Below are 18,462 nucleotides of genomic sequence, written 5' to 3' on the forward strand. Positions count from 1 at the left end.
CACCATTTTACTTATTATAATTTTATTCAATTTGCACTATCTGTTACAACTTTATCAATCATTTTATCAACAATACTTATAATATTTATTAGAAAATAGAGACTATATGGATATTTTTATTGGATACATTTCTTGAAACGATCTGGTAACACTGGTGTACAGTCAATCTCGTGCCTTGAAGCGCCAAAAGGTATTGGAGCTGGGGGATAACATTACTAATATTGTTTAGACTCCAGAAGGTAGTTATTATATAAGTCGTGTTAGTCAAAAGTTTTGTATGTATTGTCAAGAGCTGATTGCTTTCCACAATTCTTACTTTGTTTTATTCAGGTAAGGTTAATTTATGTTATATCTTATAATTTGGAGATGTGATATTCCATACTAGAATTACAGTGGATCTTTAGTGTGCAATAGATGTTTTCTGATTTAATTTTTCCCTTTTTCGTTTATTTTTATGACAACGTTTCAAAAAACTACATTTATTTAAACTGTAAATCCAATTCATATGTTTAAAAAAATTCAAAAGAGGTGACTTTCTTAGGAAAGCGTATTTATTATTTTGAAATATGATATCCACCGCTGGTGCTTATTAGTAATTTTTTTTTCTCAGTCATTTCATTGTAGAAAGTAGTGTACATGATAACTGTTTGGTATAAAAAAATAATAATTAACACAAAACTTCTTGGGGAAAGAGGGAATCGAAAAGTTCCCAACAACTTAGGTCAGATTTCCCATTAGGGAAATACAAATTTCCCAACTTGTAACCCCTCCTTTGACCGCTAGTAAGATGAATCAAACGCAGTAAGCTCCTCAAGATAACCTCAGTGATAACCTGGACAATTTCGAGACTTGATAGATACATAGGTATTAATATATATTAGAAGATGTACTGTGTCTAATACTATCCACTATTTTCTTGTACATCCAAGCACTAATTTCAGTTGTTCATTTCAGTCATTGTGGTTTTACCTATTGGAATGCTCACTGAAGCCCATGAAACGCGGAACAAAAATTATTAACTAGGGTGTACCCGAAAGTTGCACAATGCTTCTAGTGACACCTCATCTTTTTATTGATGAAAACTAATGTTTATTGAAATATTCCAATTTTTTAATATCACAATATTACAATTAGTTTTAGCTGATTGTAAGAACAAACCAAAAACGATAATTCTTGATCTCCCAGAAGATGTAATAAATATAGTATTGGAAAAACATCGCACAGTGGCCTGAAAGCGGCAGAAACCCCCTATTTTTAAAGTATTCAGAATGAAAAATTGACTATGTTTATGTGACTATCAGAATGAAAGTTGACCACTGTACTTCGTTGCAAAGTGTACATTCATATGTTATTATTGTAAGATACAAATATGATTTTATTGTAAAGAGTTGGTATTAGGCTCCCGATGCACATTGCCATTATATTAAAAAATGACGTGATTAGGTTAATTCTTATACTTTTTTTTATTCCTTTCAAATGTTATTAATAAAATTCAACGATACCATTAAAAACTTAATCAGTTAACAATCATGAAATCTATTAAAGCAGATACGTATGTATCAGTTGTTAATGACTTCAAAGTTTTACGCCAGTAAGAAGAGACATCGATGTGCTTAGCCAGAAACGTAGTTGTTGACAATGTTCAGTAATTGGAAGGCAACCATCAGATAAGGGAAGGAGCCAGCGTGATACAAATCGTCTCGATTGAGCCGGTCCGTGACGACCTAACAGCGATCTTACTCAGGGATCTTCTCCATGTCATTTCCTGTCTAAGCTTCTTCTTCAATGGACTGTTTTCTTCAGCGAGACTCTTTAAAAGGTCACGGTAGTAAATCCTTAAGATAGGAAACGACTAATTAGTTTTGAAGCTGGAGTCATTACTTCCTGAGATGGGAGGGAAATTGTAAAAAAAAATGCATTTGCATGTTTTTTATTATACTTGAACTGAATTTCCGTATTTTTAAATTTATTTGCTTTTAATGAGAGTAGATACTCACATCATCCTCGCAAATTAAGGAGGTAGGACTAGGACCATCACGTTTACAGAAAATGAAGCAACCTTGAATTCAGCATCCATACAATGATATAGATTTAGAATAACTTGGTTATATAAAACTTGGTTAAAGGTAAACCTAAAATGAAATGCACTCATGGAAATGAAAAGGTTGGTCACACTAAAATATTTAACAAGTTATAAAAACAAACGCCTCAGTTATTTGCAAAAATAACTTGAATACAAAAGTTGGTTAAAAAAAAAACGAGGTATTCACTATGGTGGACTCTGACGTCGCAACAAACAGAATCCTTAACGATAGTGACGTTATTCAGAATTCTTGTCAACAACAACAAAGAAAATGGTGACAAAGTGTATGAAGTTTAGGAAAACGAACCTATATTAAAAGCAGTAAGACAGAAATGTTGCAGTCCCGCTACGCAACTGAAGATTATTATTTGACCGAAAGTCTTACAGAACAATTGTTGAATCATGAACTAGAACTCAATACCCTCCTAGTCAAAGAGAAGAAACTTCAATTACAAATTGTCTGTTTTTTAAAACAAATCCTAAGTAGATAATATATATTTAAAACGTTGAATACAATAGACATCTGTTTACAAGTAGTAGTTGTTTACATTTTCTGTTTATTAAACCTCCAACTATGTACTATGTGTTTTCTATCTCAAAATCGGAAATGGGGAGAAGGGAGGGAGGTTTCTCAAATATTAGAAACCTGATACTACATTCTCATAGCAAACTCACTGTCTCATGTTTTATATTAGCAAGGTACACTGTACATAGGTATGACTGTATTGTCGTTTAGTATTTTGGGATTTAACACTGCTATCATTATAGAAAATAAACTATCTGAATAATCGTCTCTTAGATTGTACATCACATAACGTAACAAAAAAAAAGTAATCGTTAAGAAATCTACCCAGAGACAGACAGCGTGCATAAAGCCCCTTATTTAGGTTTTAATTCGACCAATTTTTTTAAATATACTGATTTAATTATTGCTATAGTGTAGGATCTAATTATTGTAAAAAGTGATTTATAAAACCTAATTAGTTTAAAATAGAAATGTGTATAACTTTATGATAAATGGATGCTTGCGAGTTGGAGTGACTATGGACTGAACAATATTTAGTTCAATATATTTGAAATAATTTTGTTATTATATAAATAAAGATAAAATATATTTATAAGACAAAATTGTCTTTTGTTGATAAAGACTAGGCTGACTTTATGATTTGAAGTACTTACACTAAATCTGTTATTAATTCATTAGAGCTCCGAACGAATGAATCGGTAGGTTCTATTAACATAATCTGTTTTCGCAATTATAATTCAGTGCCAAAATAGTAATTTGCCAATGTTGAATTAAAAAACAAAAGTTTGAGTTAAACGTGAAAATCGGTTTCAGGTCAGTTAAGAATAATAGCTAAGAAGATTTTCATTGTTTCTGAAAACAATTTAACATATTTTTAATATCCTAAAGGCTTCGTGATGTATTTGAAAAAAATAATATCAATCGAATTTCCTTGATGCCGGTTATGTTTGCATACTTGATTTGATAGTACGTTGTTTTTTTCGTTAAATAGTTATGTAGCTATTTACCTTAAAATTATATTAATTTCATAAATTATTTATCTAGCGAAAAAATTAGGAAATGTTACTTAATTTTTTAGTTGCAAGGTTTGATAAGATATTTTATTTTCAATGATCGATTACACTTTATGTACGAACTCTTTTTCATGGTTTAATATGACCTTTCATTTCAAAACGTTTCGTAAAGGATTAAATGGATTCTTGATCTATTGAAATAGTATCATTTCTAGAAGCCTTTGGAGTTATATACAAATTAATTTTGGCATGGTTATTGATTAGTAAAAATTATATAATATGATTATATCACTTTCCAATTACTGTAATTAGAAAAAAAGGAAATAATAATATAATTTTGAGCAGTAATTTCAACTACTTGATGAACCATAGTTCTTACAATGATGATCCGCAATTGCAATTACCAGTTGAACCAAAGTAATCTCTAATAAATTTGACTGTAATTAGTAAATATAATTACTTTTTGTGAAACCTTGACCTGTATCAAAAACATTTTGTCGGAATCATAAAATTAAAATCCATCCATAACTTTCAAATCAGCTAAGCAATTTATAAACAGGCAAGTGCTTTTTTAAAATTAGAATTGTTGTACATTATCCCCATAATAAGCTGCACCTGCTTTCTTTTTGATATAAGAAAAAAAAAAAAGACAGGTCCCACCGAGATTTGAACTCGGATCGCTGGATTCAGAGTCCAGAGTGCTAACCATTACACCATGGAACCTCGACAATTCCGCTCCTAATCCGATTTTAATTATATGTAATTATTAGCTCAAGTTGCTTATACTTTATTAGATTTAGAAATAAATAAAAGATTCTCGATTTTACATTAGCTGAAAATTAATTTTGTTTTCTCAATAAATCAACTTATTGTTTTTGTTTTATCAATATTATGTTAACTTACCATTTCTGTTTATATTTGTTAATTTACTTACAAAATTGTCTTTCCCCTCCCTTTTTCATTTAAATATTTGTACATACATACATACATTTTGTTTTTTATTGAAATGTACACTTTTATTCAATATGAATCCTCAAAACTTGGTGTAGATTTAATTAATTTTAGATTATTCTGTTTCGTATATAAAATTTTAAGTTTTCCATCTGCATCTAAAAATTCGTTTCTAAGTGATTTTAATTTTTTTTTATTTTTTGAAGAAATATTGAACTATATGGGCATTGGATTGTTTGTGGCAAAGTCGAACTATAAGGACATTTTTAATGAGGTGTAGATAGTTGACCGTAGATTAATGATTGGAGAAGTTTGTCGGGGGGTGCGGTCAGCAAAGAACAACATAAATAAACAAAACCATATTTATTTATTTTATGCCGACATTTCGACCTGAGTTACAGGTCGAAACGTCGGCATAAAATAAATAAATATGGTTTTATAAGGACATTTATTGGATTGTTTGGAGCAAGGTCGATAGCAACGTTTTTAATACAAAAAAAAACTTTTTTCTATAGAACTATCTATTTTTTTTTTTGGTTGAATATTGAACTATGTGCCATTGAAATATCGTTACCAACCTAAAATAAGTTGATAACACATTACCTAGTAAACTGGACTGTTACATTTGGATTGTTAGGAGTTGACAGCCGTATCATCTTAATTTTGCAACCTGTCGAGTCATATCTGGCAGTTAAATGACTAAGTAATTAGATATATAAAAGGATCTTATAAAAAATTTTGTTATTTTTTTTTCGAGTATTCTTAATTTCCTTAACCACACAACCACTTCAAATTTTTGCCGGATCATTTTTTTATATTTTAAATTACTGTAATTTCCAAAGGAACTGACTCAAAGCGAAGACAATGTGTTAATGATCAGAGATAATTGTAATAATTGACTTCACCTATGAATAGGTGTGGTCCCATGGTGTAATGGTTAGCACTCTGGACTTTGAATCCAGCGATCCGAGTTCAAATCTCGGTGGGACCTGTCGTTTTTTTTTTTCGTACTTATACTCTATAGCAATGTCCTTAAGTCTGTGCCGCGGAACCCTGCAGTGCCTTAAGCGTATACTTGGGGTACCATAAGCCAATACTTCTTTCACAGAATATACTGTTTAACATATTGTCTTGAACAGCCCTGTAAATAGTTGAAAACTATTCTGTTCTTTTTCAACCGCAACCTTGACCTGACCATCTTCATATTTTTTATTATTTTTAAACTATTTTCTGTTTGTTAAGTCACTGAAAGTATCTTAGGTCATTGAATATGATTTATAAAAATATTTAAAGTATATATTTGAAAATAAGCAAATACATGTAATGAAAATAAATAAGCACTTAGTATAGAAGATTTTATTTTTGAACAAAAATGAAATTGAACAGACTTTGCTGGCTTTATTAATTAATACTAATATTCACATTCAACAGAATTACTATACAGAAATATAATTGAGAGATCCACTTTTTCAAGATGCAGTTGGGTAAAATTAGCTACAGTTGAAACTAATAACTACTATTGCCATGGATGTGGTGTTTATCAGTGGTTCATTCATGAATAAGGTTCATTACTATGGCAGTTTTAGTTTTTAGTTTCAACTAAAACTAATTTTTGTTCATCTCTGCGCCCAACTGCATTTGGGTTGTTACTCCCACAACATACCAAGTAGTTTGGACAATTGCTTATTATTCTTATAATACATAGGCACAGTCAGTAAATATTAAAATGCAGAAAAGTAATACTTGTTTTTTTTATATCTTGTTGTTTTACTTCTCTAATCTTTTCCTTTTTCTATATTTTCTTTTTTATAATATTATTCAAATATAATTATAAATAAAATGTAATAATAGGCTTCACTTTTTTTTCCGAACCCCTGTTAATCTGAAACAACTAGAATATTAATCAATGCATACACATAAATGTATAATGACCAAAACTTCTTTTACTGTAGCAGGGCTACATTTTAAGGTGGCTTTGTAGTAGTGAGATGGCACTGCACTTTTGTTCATTGTTGTGGGTCAAAGTGTTGGGACACACTTGCGATTGTTTATGATTGTTTATACCACTGGTTGTGATTCGTACGATTAGCTATACTATGCAAATATTTACATGCATGAAATATCGAATTGTACTTGCGCGAGCAGTAGAATACAATATTCAAATCAATGATGAAATTAATGTTTTCACTAACTTTCCTAGCCAAAATACCAGTAACATTAGTGAGAAACTATAGGCACATCGTTGCTTATGTAAGGTATCTTATACATCTGCAAATAGTTTAACTTATTATTAGATATATTAGATCGTGTATTAACACATTTATCTCTCTATTCTCGGTCTCCTAAATTACGAATACGGGAGGTTACTAGTTTCTTTTGGTTATCAATTATCTTTGACTGGACTGTTTCTTATTGATTCTTGTTTTACATTGTAGATGAATATATTGACAGCTCTGTTGTGACATGCAATTTAAGAATGCAGTATCATCCAACACATAATTTTTGAGATTTCATGATCATTGAGTTCAGAAAACAACTACCTCTTTTTAAGTTTAAATTTGTTGTGAAACCGTTTTCTTAACAACTATTTTCTTAATTTTAATGTTTTAAAATGCAGTATATTTGGCCCTAGAATGATATTAACTTATGATTAATGCAGTATGAGAGTAATTTATGGATTTTCATAACAAAGGAGATATGGATTGGAGCACTCTCAGCCTCTGTTTTCATGAATTTAAATAAGTCCATAATTACGCTTTTGGTTTGAGAGTGGATAGTTTTCCCTCTACCCAGTTTACTTGACATAGTAAACTTATAATTTTACGATATTAATAAAAAATATTTTTGAGAAAACTGATATGAGGTAGTAAGTTGTAGGTAGAAGGGAGGAAAGGAAAGTTAGTACAAAGGTACTGTTACTTGAACAACGGTTGTGCATGGAATTGTTTGTTTTTAAAATATATACCTTAATATTTAGTATAGATTATTATTAATCGTATTGAGCAGTTGGACAGTTTTTAATTAATATACTATATTAAGAATTATTAAAACATAAATAATCCATTAATTAAAGTTAATTTATATTTTTTTTATTAATTTAATTTATTTTTATAGCTTTTAATTATACTATTTAATAGACAGACATGTCTTAAAAATAATGCAGTTGTTAATGTTTGAGAAACTGAAACTAATTAAAGACTTTGAAAATAGTAGGTCGGCTTGCCAAAAATTTGGAAACGGATATTTGCTTGTTAACTATTGGCAGCCGCAGCCACTGCGACATAGATTCCTGTCCTTTTTACTTCCTTTACCATCTGAGGTCCAGGAGATCTACTTGTTTGATTTTTTTCAAGAGATCTCCCATAGTTTATATGTTTTAGTCCCAAAAATTTATTGTTTTTTTTCTCTTTTGTTTATTAAATATGTAATTGTGATCGACTTTGTCTACCATTGATTAACACTGCTAATGCTTCCAAAATACTGAAACGCTTTGAATGAATATTTAGCATACTTGACTTAGTGTGAGGAAATGGGATGCCAAATAACATTCTAATAAATACACATATACAGACTTCCATGGCCAGTGCAATAACGAAGAAACTTTTTTAAGTACGTGGCAATAGTTGTTGCCATGACGATACTTATTAAGGTGATACTACTTTTAATAAATGTGTAATCTTGGAGGAAGGAGTTTGCCACCAGGAAAGTGAAGCCAAAAAGGCGAAATTTATGTGGCTCCGGAGGCGTGTTAGGGCAGGAGTGGGAGACATTATAAAATAAACATTTGTGAATTTTTAATTCACTTGATATATTCAAGGTAAGTGGCTCACTCTTCAGAATTTGAGCTGAAATTCAGGAAACAAGTTACTTCAACTCATAAACTCGTACAGTGCCCTCGGACTTTCAGCTCCATTACTGAAGAAGAAATAGTTACACAATGAAACTGGTTAATAAAAGATTTTGTCACTATTTTTTTCTTTGGCAACTCTAGAACTATTTCTTAAAGAAAAAAAAATCAATTTGAATACATAATTACATATTTATAACTTACTACTGTTGGATATATACTGCTGGATGGGAAATAAAAAAAAAAAAAGGAAAAGGGTTACTTGATGCATACAACTTACGGTTTAAATTCAAAGATGGCAACTTCAATACTGGCTTTATTGACGGAATCAAACCAATTAATAAATCGATTATTGGTATCTAGATTGTATTTGTGCTTTGTGATTTTTTCACTTTCTCGCTTTCACCTTTTTATTTTTACTTTGTGTTTTGTTAATACAATTTGAAATTAATTATAAACTTTTTCGACAAAAAAATGTGTTTGTGTTTTGAGTCTGGTACATGTTCGGTTTACAGGTATTTACAGGTACATTGATGCGAAAGAACCGTGTTTGCTTTAATGTAAACCAGAAATCCGGGGGCGTGGCCAAATCCCCACTTGTTGGCTTCACTTTCGCTTACAATGAGAGTAGGATTATGCCACACCCTGTAAGCAATAAGGCTGAGTTTGAAACACACACATTCTAAGAGGTTAAAATCAATTATTATTTTTAGAGATATATAAATAATGTTTCCAATAACTCCAAAACTTTACATCTCCTCGAACATTATTGGTGCTCATTTAAGAATTATTCCAGCCTGAGGAGAAACATGTTTTTTACTTCACAGATGAACTCCAAGAACTTAAAAGCTTCCTTACTCTTTTTTTTTTTTTAATCTTTATAACAGGTTATTACTGAAGACCGCGATGTTTTTTACCAGTAAATAAAACAAACGACGAATCAGTCTATTACCATCTCCTTTGTCATAGTATTTATTTATGTTTGTGCGATTATTGTTTGCTGCAATCTGTTACCCATGTTTTTACTCTAACAATGTTCAATATGTAAATATTATATTTTGTATTTCTAGGCATTATTAAATCAGCCATCAAACAGAAGACTTTCATTAGAGTTTATTGAGAATAGTTTATAAAAGCTTGGACTGAACACATTGTTTAAAGAACATTTGGAATTCGAACCCTTATCAATTGATTAAAGTTTTCAAGACGAGGAATCGCTACTTTATTTAAGTTATTAATTTGTCAAGCCAAGTAGCGAAGTATTTGTCCTGACTATCAGTTCACTCTGTACCCCAACCCATTCCTAGTTTCATTGCGGGTGGCCGTATGTTAGACTAACAATTCCGCATAGACCGTCTCAATTATATTCAGCTATTATAAAAACTGAGTATTTTTTTGTCGCAGCATTTTCTCGGCCCCCAAATAGACGATCAAGTTGTCCAGCTGCCAAATTTTTACTATCCTCATTCCTCTTATATTACGATGTATTTACATTTGATTAAAACAAAATAATTTTTATAATTTATTGGTTTTATTTGACTTTTTGCGTTTTATTTTTTTCTTTCTTCCAAATAGGTTGCACATTTCTAAAAAGCGGCATTTTGTTGAGTAGATACATGCCATTATATACATATGCTGGTTCTGCGAGATTATTCAGAGACACAAATTTGGTCAAAATAATAAAGGAATAAAAAAAGAAAAGTATTTTAAATAAGAAATGCCATTTAATGAGAATTGAACTTTAGCTTCCTTCCTATTCATTGATTTAATGTTTTCTTCTCTCAAGGCAATGTTTACAAACTCTTATCTTTGCATATAAAGTGTTGCGTAATTGTGTTACAAATTATCAAAACATGACCCCTCTTGACCGTTTACAAGACACAAATCGATTACATTCTTTGAGATTAGATTTTCATCACATTTCATGTTGTTGCTGTTCTATTTTTGAAGATGATGTCAACGTTTTGAAACCAATCGATTATGAATCTTATTTGTATTAAATCTAAAGTTTGATATTATGTAAAATAGGTGTTTCAGTAAACAATATTTGGACATTTGTGTGAAAGATGTGTTCTATCTTTTTAAAGTTAATTTTTTAACTTTTTACAGTTCTTCTCCAGACCATGTAAAACTCTGGAATTTCTAGTCGGAAGGATTAATTTATTTTTTTCTGATTCTGGTAGTAAAATTGATTTTAATGCTATAATTTTATCTTATTTACACATCTCCTATCGCACAGAGAATATGAACGACTAAAAAATTAATCCCTCCCACTCAGGTACAAGATGAGATGGGATATCTTCGACTTTAAACATCAAATGACGAACCAAAGAAGAAAAATACAACCATGGACTTTGTCGCCTCATATAAATTGTAAAATGCCTGAAGTTTCCAAAACTAATAGATTTCCCCTCAAGCAATAACGCAATCTTTTCTTTCAGAACTCAAAAATCATCAGCACAATAGGGTTATATACATATACTGATGGCTTGAAAACGACCGACTCAACATCACGTGCAGTCTTCAACAGTGCTAAGGTGATGCAATAAAAGCAAAATGGTGTTTATTGTCTAAAGCTAAACTGACGACGATTTAAAAATTAGTCTAACTAGTTCAGTCATCAAGAGACCAATCAGTAATATTTAGCTGTGATACTGTTAGTATCCTCAAATCCCTTTTCCAAATTTTCTCAGAAAAGCATATTAATGAGGAAATCCATCACGCCATGAATTAGGTGGAAAATCTTCTGGAAAATTTTTTCTGGGTCCAGTCATTTAGGGACTCCTGGAAACGAGAAAGTAGATGTAGCTACAACAGATGCCACTCATTAGAAATATAACAGCCACTTAAATCCCCCCCCCCATGTGATCTGTTTCGACCAACAAGGATTAGGATCTTAAATGACTAGTAACAAAGTTGGAGCAGAAAATGAGCTAATAATCATAAAGCTATAAGTTAGTTGCTGGTCCTCATACTCCAGACAATGTAAGTGACTATAATACGTCTCATAATTGGACACTGCTGTTTGACCCATTACCACCTGATAACTAGGAGAGATCCGTTTCAGTATCAATTATAATGTAAAGTAGTCTTACAATGATACATATCTTTGAGGAGTGTATCTGATAAAGAGGGATGATGGATAATGGTGTTCCTGGTCATCTCTCCAAGTCCAAGACGAAATGAGGAAAATATCAACAACACCAATAAGTTCATTGAAGCTATCAGACTGTTTACCATAGTACGAATCTGAATTGTGCATTGTGATTTGTTTAATATTGTAAGTATCAAAACTTTTTAATACCAAGAATTATCTTGTTATAATCATAATTTAAGACTAGCAACTAATGTCTCCAATCACTTATTATCAGCAATTGTCAGCTTTTATATTTGATATAAGAAGTCCATAACTAATTATTTTTTTAGTTACAAGGGCAGTAATAACCATCTATTGTTTTCCCCTAATTCCAAACAACAACATATAGTGGTAGTTTTTCCTGGCACGTCCTAATGGTGTAAATCACTATAAAACTGTAAAATTGTTTACGGTTTTTTTGCGATTTCGGCCTTTGAGACTTGGATCAAAACTTGATGTGAATCCGGAGATAATACTTTCTGATTGCAATGGGGCTATACATGTAGGTGGTATACGATGGTAAAAACTTAAGTTTTATAAATTAAACTAAAAAAATTATTAATTTTATTTATTAAACCTTGCATTTTAAAAAAAAAAAATATCTTTGATGGTATAATGTTGAATAGAAATCATGCAGATGATTGGTAAGCTACACTCCCATCCTCCATGAGTACGCTCATTAAGAGGTCTTACAGTCCAAGTTTTATGAAGAGGTTATTCACACATTCAGCAACATATAGTAGGCATTTTTGAAGATCACAGGAGTCTTCTCGTCGGAAACAAAGTTCATCAATGGTCTCCTGCTGGCCCAAGGATTGGCTTGTGGTGATATCACTTCCTTCACTCCATTGATTTCGGATTTTACCCGCTTGAGGTCAGCCTTTATCTCTTTCTTAGTATAAGATGTCACTAGAAAGGGAGCCCCCTTTTCAAATATCGATCTAATGGTTTCAGCCCATGTATCCTTGGAGTCGAATCCTGTCTTGCGGTAGAGTCCTGGATTGAAGGCACAGACCAAGTGAGGCCTGGCACCACAATAATCATGATATAGGCAGTTTACGAAGACGTACTCTAGTATCCTACCGTCTCTTGAAAGACGGCGACAAGGAAGCTTACCGATCTCTGGACCAATAAATACCAGAGTTAGACTACCTTCGAGAAAATCGCACAAGAAATCGTCCCATTTGCGGAGGTTGCTGGCTTCGAAGGTGGGTTCTGGGCCGACAATGTGGACAACGAGGTTGTCGTTAGACGGAAGGAGCCGAAGGCAATGGTGCACAGTGAGCGGGCAGGAGGCAATTTCTGACAAGAGGGCTAGCTCGACGGGGTCGGAGACGAGGAGTTCCATGGAGGTGGGCGGTGAGCCCTCGAGGACTGGGACCGCGATGCTGCGCACCGCTCTCCTGGCCACTTCACGGTACAGGGCCAGCTGGGAACAGTGCTTGTCGTGGGCCGGGGGGCGGTGCCCAGGGCAGCACCAGCTGGCCAGCCTGCACTGGGCGCACAGCTGGAGCCCGTCCAGGCGGTGGCAGGAGGCGCAGTTTTGGGGGAACAAGATTAGCTCCTGCTCCCAGGGCTGCAGGGACCGCCCGAGCTCGGCGCTGCACAGAGACATCACTCCGCTGCGGAACTGCCTATAGGCCTCGTCACCTGCAACAGCAAGAGGATATTAGTTCTTAAGACACTCATTGAATTTTATATCACATATCAATTAGGAAATTTTATCTTAAATTACTTTACCCATCAACTTATTATCAATCCAATGAGGTTTCTTCTTAAGGTTTAGATTCTCAATCTATACCTTTAAGATTTATTCCTCTTAAGATTAAAAATCGCACAGCAATGGAACCTACTCCTAACGAAGAGTTATTACAAGTTCACTGAATATTACCTTTGATGCAGGTATTACTGATGCTCGCAGTTGTATTCAGAGTGTAAAGTGTGTAAGGCTGAATTTAACTTATGAAACCCTAGCTGAATAATGACATTCACCTCTTACACGTCACATTTGTGCAAAGCTTTCAAAATCATTTGCGATCGGTAAGTGAAAATTTCAAATTTAGAGTTTTGTATTTGCAAATCAGTGTATTCAGTTGTATTTGAAAGCTTTGAATGCTTATTGAACCAGACAATGCCTTTTAGTGGACTTAATTAATCACAGTTAAAATCAAAATGGTCACACTGGCATTCAAAAAACGCGGAAGGAGTCTGGTCATGAACTGTATCAAGCGATAATAACAATGAGAATGGGCAAACTGGCACTGAATAAACGCAAATGGGGTCAATTTTGGACTGTATTAAGCACTAATTATCACAGCTGTTTTTGAAAAGTTGTTGAGGTCGTCGGTCCTTTACTTAATTTTCACCCTCGTAAGTATTCTGCAGGTTAAGTAGAAATGACAGTATGTTGGCGGAAGATGTAAGTTCAAATTGTAAGGTTTGGAGTTGGAGGGGGCATAACCCTATTCTACTTCAAAGTTGAAGCCAAAAAGTGGGGAATCGGTCAAGTCTTAGGGCTTAGGATTACGTTGAAATTAATCGGAATGTCCGCCGTTGTAATCTAAACTGGAACAGAAGGCAGTATCCGATTAGCTCCTGCTCCTCTCTCAATGCTTTGGGTCTATCATAAAACACGTCATTTTACCCCCTCCATTGTACTTCTTCCTTCAAGGTTAAGACAGACGGATTTCGGAGAAAGTTTTGAAAACCTTTAAACCTTTATTTTGAAAAACTGAAACTTTTGTCTTAACATTACAATCTGAACGTCAATTTTTCATTTACTGTCATTTCGACTGACCGTGTTGGGTGGGATCCCTTTCTATATTACAGTTCCAAACAAAAAAATTAAAATCTACAAAAACAAACAAAAGTTCTAAAGATATGAATACGAGTAGAAATAACATTAATTTAATTAAACACTAATGCTATTTACAAAATATGTATGAACAAACACATTAGTAAACCTAGTGCTAACATCTGGCAATATCTAACCATCATTATGTCCACAATATACGATAACAATGTAAACATGAAAAAAAAATTTATCGAAAAAGGTCTATCAGGAATCGAAGCTTTTTCTATCTAGACCTTATTGCGAATAAGATCAGACCACCTAGATAAAGACGATGCCCATTCGTTCGACGACCCTTGGCCGGAAAGTGTATAATGCATAGATGAATATTACTATGCACATCTAGAATTTAAATTATATCCATTGTCATCTCCTGTATTTAAGTGTATTAATGAGACCTAAAAATAGTTCATTGTCATCGAATGCATAATTATTCAGCAGTGTTGTTTCTTCTGTCATGTATGGAATGTACTGCATTGCATATATGCATTGTACTGCAGGCTGGGGTCATTTTCTTTACTGAAGTTCTCTAATTGACTGCCCCAAAGCAAATAGGGGTGTCACAAAGTAACCCCAGTCAACAGTAAAATCAATGGAATATGTTTAGTTCAAAAATTGTTTTTTCAGATGTGCAAAGCAGCGATTTATAAGAGGTATTCAGTTGTGAAGCATGGTTACTAAAATTTTGTATTAATTTTTTTATTTAGTGATTAAAATTATTAATTTCACTGGTTTTCTTAAGGCTGACTTCATAAATTGTTGTAAGAATCTATGCTCAATTTTCTTTATAGAATAATATTGTTATTGAGGTGTGGCAAGTGACTTCTGTCAATGACGAACAACCCTGTAGTTTACCAACATTTTAACATAGTAAAAGTTATCATTTTGTCAGTTGCCATGTTTTATGACCTCATGTATCATAAATATCTGTCCCCGATTGCACTGTTCCTGATGACGGGTTTCTATCGTCCTGGCCGGGTTCGTGCTGGGTACCCTCTTCGCCTGGCGTCCAACTCCAAAGACATTGTCTCAAATCTCCAGAAGGTTCCACTTGATCCCCATCGATGGCATCGACCTTAATCGCCAGAGATAAATTTTCCTTACCCAGCTCTTTCCAACGGATGACCCTCACAGATGGTTCCTTCAATTTACCTCCCCATTAGATCAATGGTCGGTCTGAACCTTAAGTATCTGAATATTTGGAATTAAGTAGTCGAAAGTCATCCACGGCCCATATTATTGGCAATATTTCGCTCTTTAGAGCATTGCATTTCCTTTCGGCATCCTTAAGAAGCCTGCCTGGATATGCTACTGGTCGCTTCCCTTAACCCTCCTGGAACACAAATACGTTTAAGCAGGCGTATGAATTTTTTTAATAGGAATAATGAGCTTTTCAAATAGGCAAATAGAGACATAATATTTAACAAAGGATACATTTATAAATAGGCTTTTCGAATAATAGAATACAATATTTATTTATTGGATTAATATTTAATTGTTCATTGGAAGGATTTTGATTGCAAGTTCCCGTTGATTTTACATTTTAATTTAATTCATTTTCTACTGATAGATCAATGATTTTGAAAATATTCATAGCCTTAATCCGCTCCAAACTTGATTATGGAAGTTTTCTGTATGGCTCAGCTCGCTTCCAAAGACTAGCCAAACCGTTCAGAACACCGGAATCCTCATTTCCAGAGGTGCCTTTAGGACCATTCTAATTGTAAGTTTATATGTTGAATCTGGAATACCACTCCTACTATTTAGACAACTATTTGCTACAAATAATTTTAAAGGCTATACCTGCAACCCTCGCACCCAACTTACATTAGTAATCCTAAAGTTACATTTCCAATCCTAAATTCTCTAGACAGTTCCAACAGAGGATAAATACAACACTACCTCTCGCTTAACGATTATCGGCCACTGTCACAGAATTAAAAGCAATAGCCATCAAGATACCACAAGTCCTCCCAGGTAGAACCGCAGCAATCTTAACTGCAAAGGAACTTGCTCGCCCTTTAAAGGAATGTATTAATAAAAGAAGGGCGGCAATGTGGGATGAAAGTCCACTCAGTAAGTTGAAACCTATAAACAAAGATGTGAAATCCTGAATTACATCAACCCGAAGGAGACGCCGTGAAGAATTAGTTATCACCCGACTCAGAATAGGACATACCCGATTGACACACATCCACCTCATAACAGGAGAGACAACTCCAAAATGTTCGAAATGTAATAGTAATCTGACCGTCAAACACATTTTTGAAGAATGTCATCACTACACATTAACTCTGAACCAGTTAGGGATACCAACAAATGTTCCAATGGCGTTGAGAAACGACGAATCCGTAATAGAAAGAGTCATTAAATTCATCCATCAGACTAACTTAATAACCAGCCTTTAGTTATTATAATTATCTATTTATCTTGCCTTATTTTTTAAATTATAACAGTTACTTATATCCTTTCCACTATCGTAACGATTATTAAACAAATTACAATTGTCTAGCTAGATAATATTTCAAATCTCACGGAAAGGAATCCCACTGGTCCGGATCAGTCACCATACCAAAGGTATGACTATGGAACAACTAGGCCTTACGAAAACCACAACCAACGGGCGTTGATGACCAAGCTGTTAAACGCCCTTTCAAAACTAACAAACAAACTATGGGTCTGAAATCTCCAAACGCTGAAATTTTACTACAAATTATTTTTAATGAACTGGCAATCCTTGAATAGCTCAATCAAACTATCACACCACGAGGCTCTTCGTGATACAGGTCAAATATTTTGGCCCTCAGGAAGTAAAAATAAACAGGAATCATTGAGAACATTATACGTTGTTCTACACCTTTCTTATGAGATTTTTCGCTGGCTAAACTAATAGGCCACAGTCTATGAAACCCACCAATACCATTCAGTCGTGTGTTTTTTCACAATGTGTGAAGAAATCTTACTATCTGACGTTTTTAATTAATATATTTAGAACAAGTTGTGTGGTTGAATTATTTGTAGATGTATAGTTAATAGGTAGTGGATATAGAGTTTTTGAAATGATTATGAAAAAGGTAAGATTTGTCACCCACTTTATATTCCTAGTTTCTGAACCAATTGCCACAATGGCTATGAAAAGTGTACTCACCTTTCGCTTTAGTTAAACATAAGAATTTCAGGAATACTGGAAAAGTAGTCCATTTAGAATTGGCATAGATAACTGGAAGGGATAGGGAAATTAATTGAAAAAAAAAATATATATGACATTTGCTCACTATAATTTCGTTTTTAAATTTAAACAGTGTGAACGAATAGTGATTACGAACCAATGACGAATTACCGAAAAATAAATCAGTATCAAATAGGGATGCGACATCGATAAAAAAACATCGATGTTCAATACTAAAACATCGATGTTAAAAAAACATCGACCAAAAAACATCGATGTTTTTCTTAACCATTTCTGTAACATAAAGACTGTTCTAAAGACTACGCATAGATTTTTTTTCTTTTACGTAATTTTACGTATTCTATTTACGTAACTCTTTTCTAAATTTGCAAATATCTCTGATAATTCATTATCAGATCAAAACATCATTTATCAATACCAGTCCATCATTGATACTATTCAAAATGCAGCCCATACTGCAATTCCAAAAACTAATAACGTACATAGTAAAATAACGGTTCCATGGTGGTCGAACGAATGTTCCAAAGCCATCAAAAATAGAAAACGGGCACTAAGAAGATTTAAAAATAACCCCAGCTCAAACCACCTGGAATATTATATAACTGCCAGAAAGCACGCACGCTACGTTATAAAACAAAGCAAACGAAAGTGTTGGCAAGATTATGTATCAAAAATTACACTTAACACAACCACTTGCGACGTTTGGGATGCTGTTAAAAGAATTGAAGGACGGAAAAGTTTTTCCCCAATAAATTTATTGTTAACACCAACTGGACCAGTTACAGATCCTGAGGACATCGCTAATACCTTAGGTGAACACTTTCAACTAACCTATTCCTCAAACTCACTTACCTCAGGTGAAATA

The 18,462-nt window shown here is 33.3% G+C and overlaps 1 protein-coding gene and 2 non-coding genes across 5 annotated transcripts in view; 1 reads left to right on the forward strand and 2 right to left on the reverse strand.

The window, feature by feature from the left end:
* Positions 1–4,273: 4,273 nt before the first annotated feature.
* Positions 4,274–4,345, reverse strand: TRNAQ-CUG (transfer RNA glutamine (anticodon CUG)). The gene has a single exon. It is a non-coding gene; the product is annotated as a tRNA-Gln (tRNA).
* Positions 4,346–5,492: 1,147 nt separating this feature from the next.
* On the forward strand, positions 5,493–5,564 carry TRNAQ-UUG (transfer RNA glutamine (anticodon UUG)). The gene has a single exon. It is a non-coding gene; the product is annotated as a tRNA-Gln (tRNA).
* Positions 5,565–12,109: 6,545 nt separating this feature from the next.
* The window catches only part of LOC106685869 (putative protein MSS51 homolog, mitochondrial), a 21,303-nt gene continuing 14,950 nt past the window's right edge, over positions 12,110–18,462 (reverse strand). For all 3 annotated transcript variants that reach the window (XM_067053399.1, XM_067053400.1, XM_067053398.1), the window contains exon 3: positions 12,110–13,206. In XM_067053399.1, the coding sequence (XP_066909500.1) occupies positions 12,275–13,206 (932 nt within the window). In that variant the 3' untranslated portion in view covers positions 12,110–12,274. The remainder of the gene's footprint in view (positions 13,207–18,462) is intronic.

This window comes from Halyomorpha halys, unplaced genomic scaffold, assembly GCF_000696795.3.
Source record: "Halyomorpha halys isolate HHAL.00 unplaced genomic scaffold, Hhal_1.1 Scaffold749.1, whole genome shotgun sequence".
Lineage (NCBI taxonomy): Eukaryota > Metazoa > Arthropoda > Insecta > Hemiptera > Pentatomidae > Halyomorpha > Halyomorpha halys.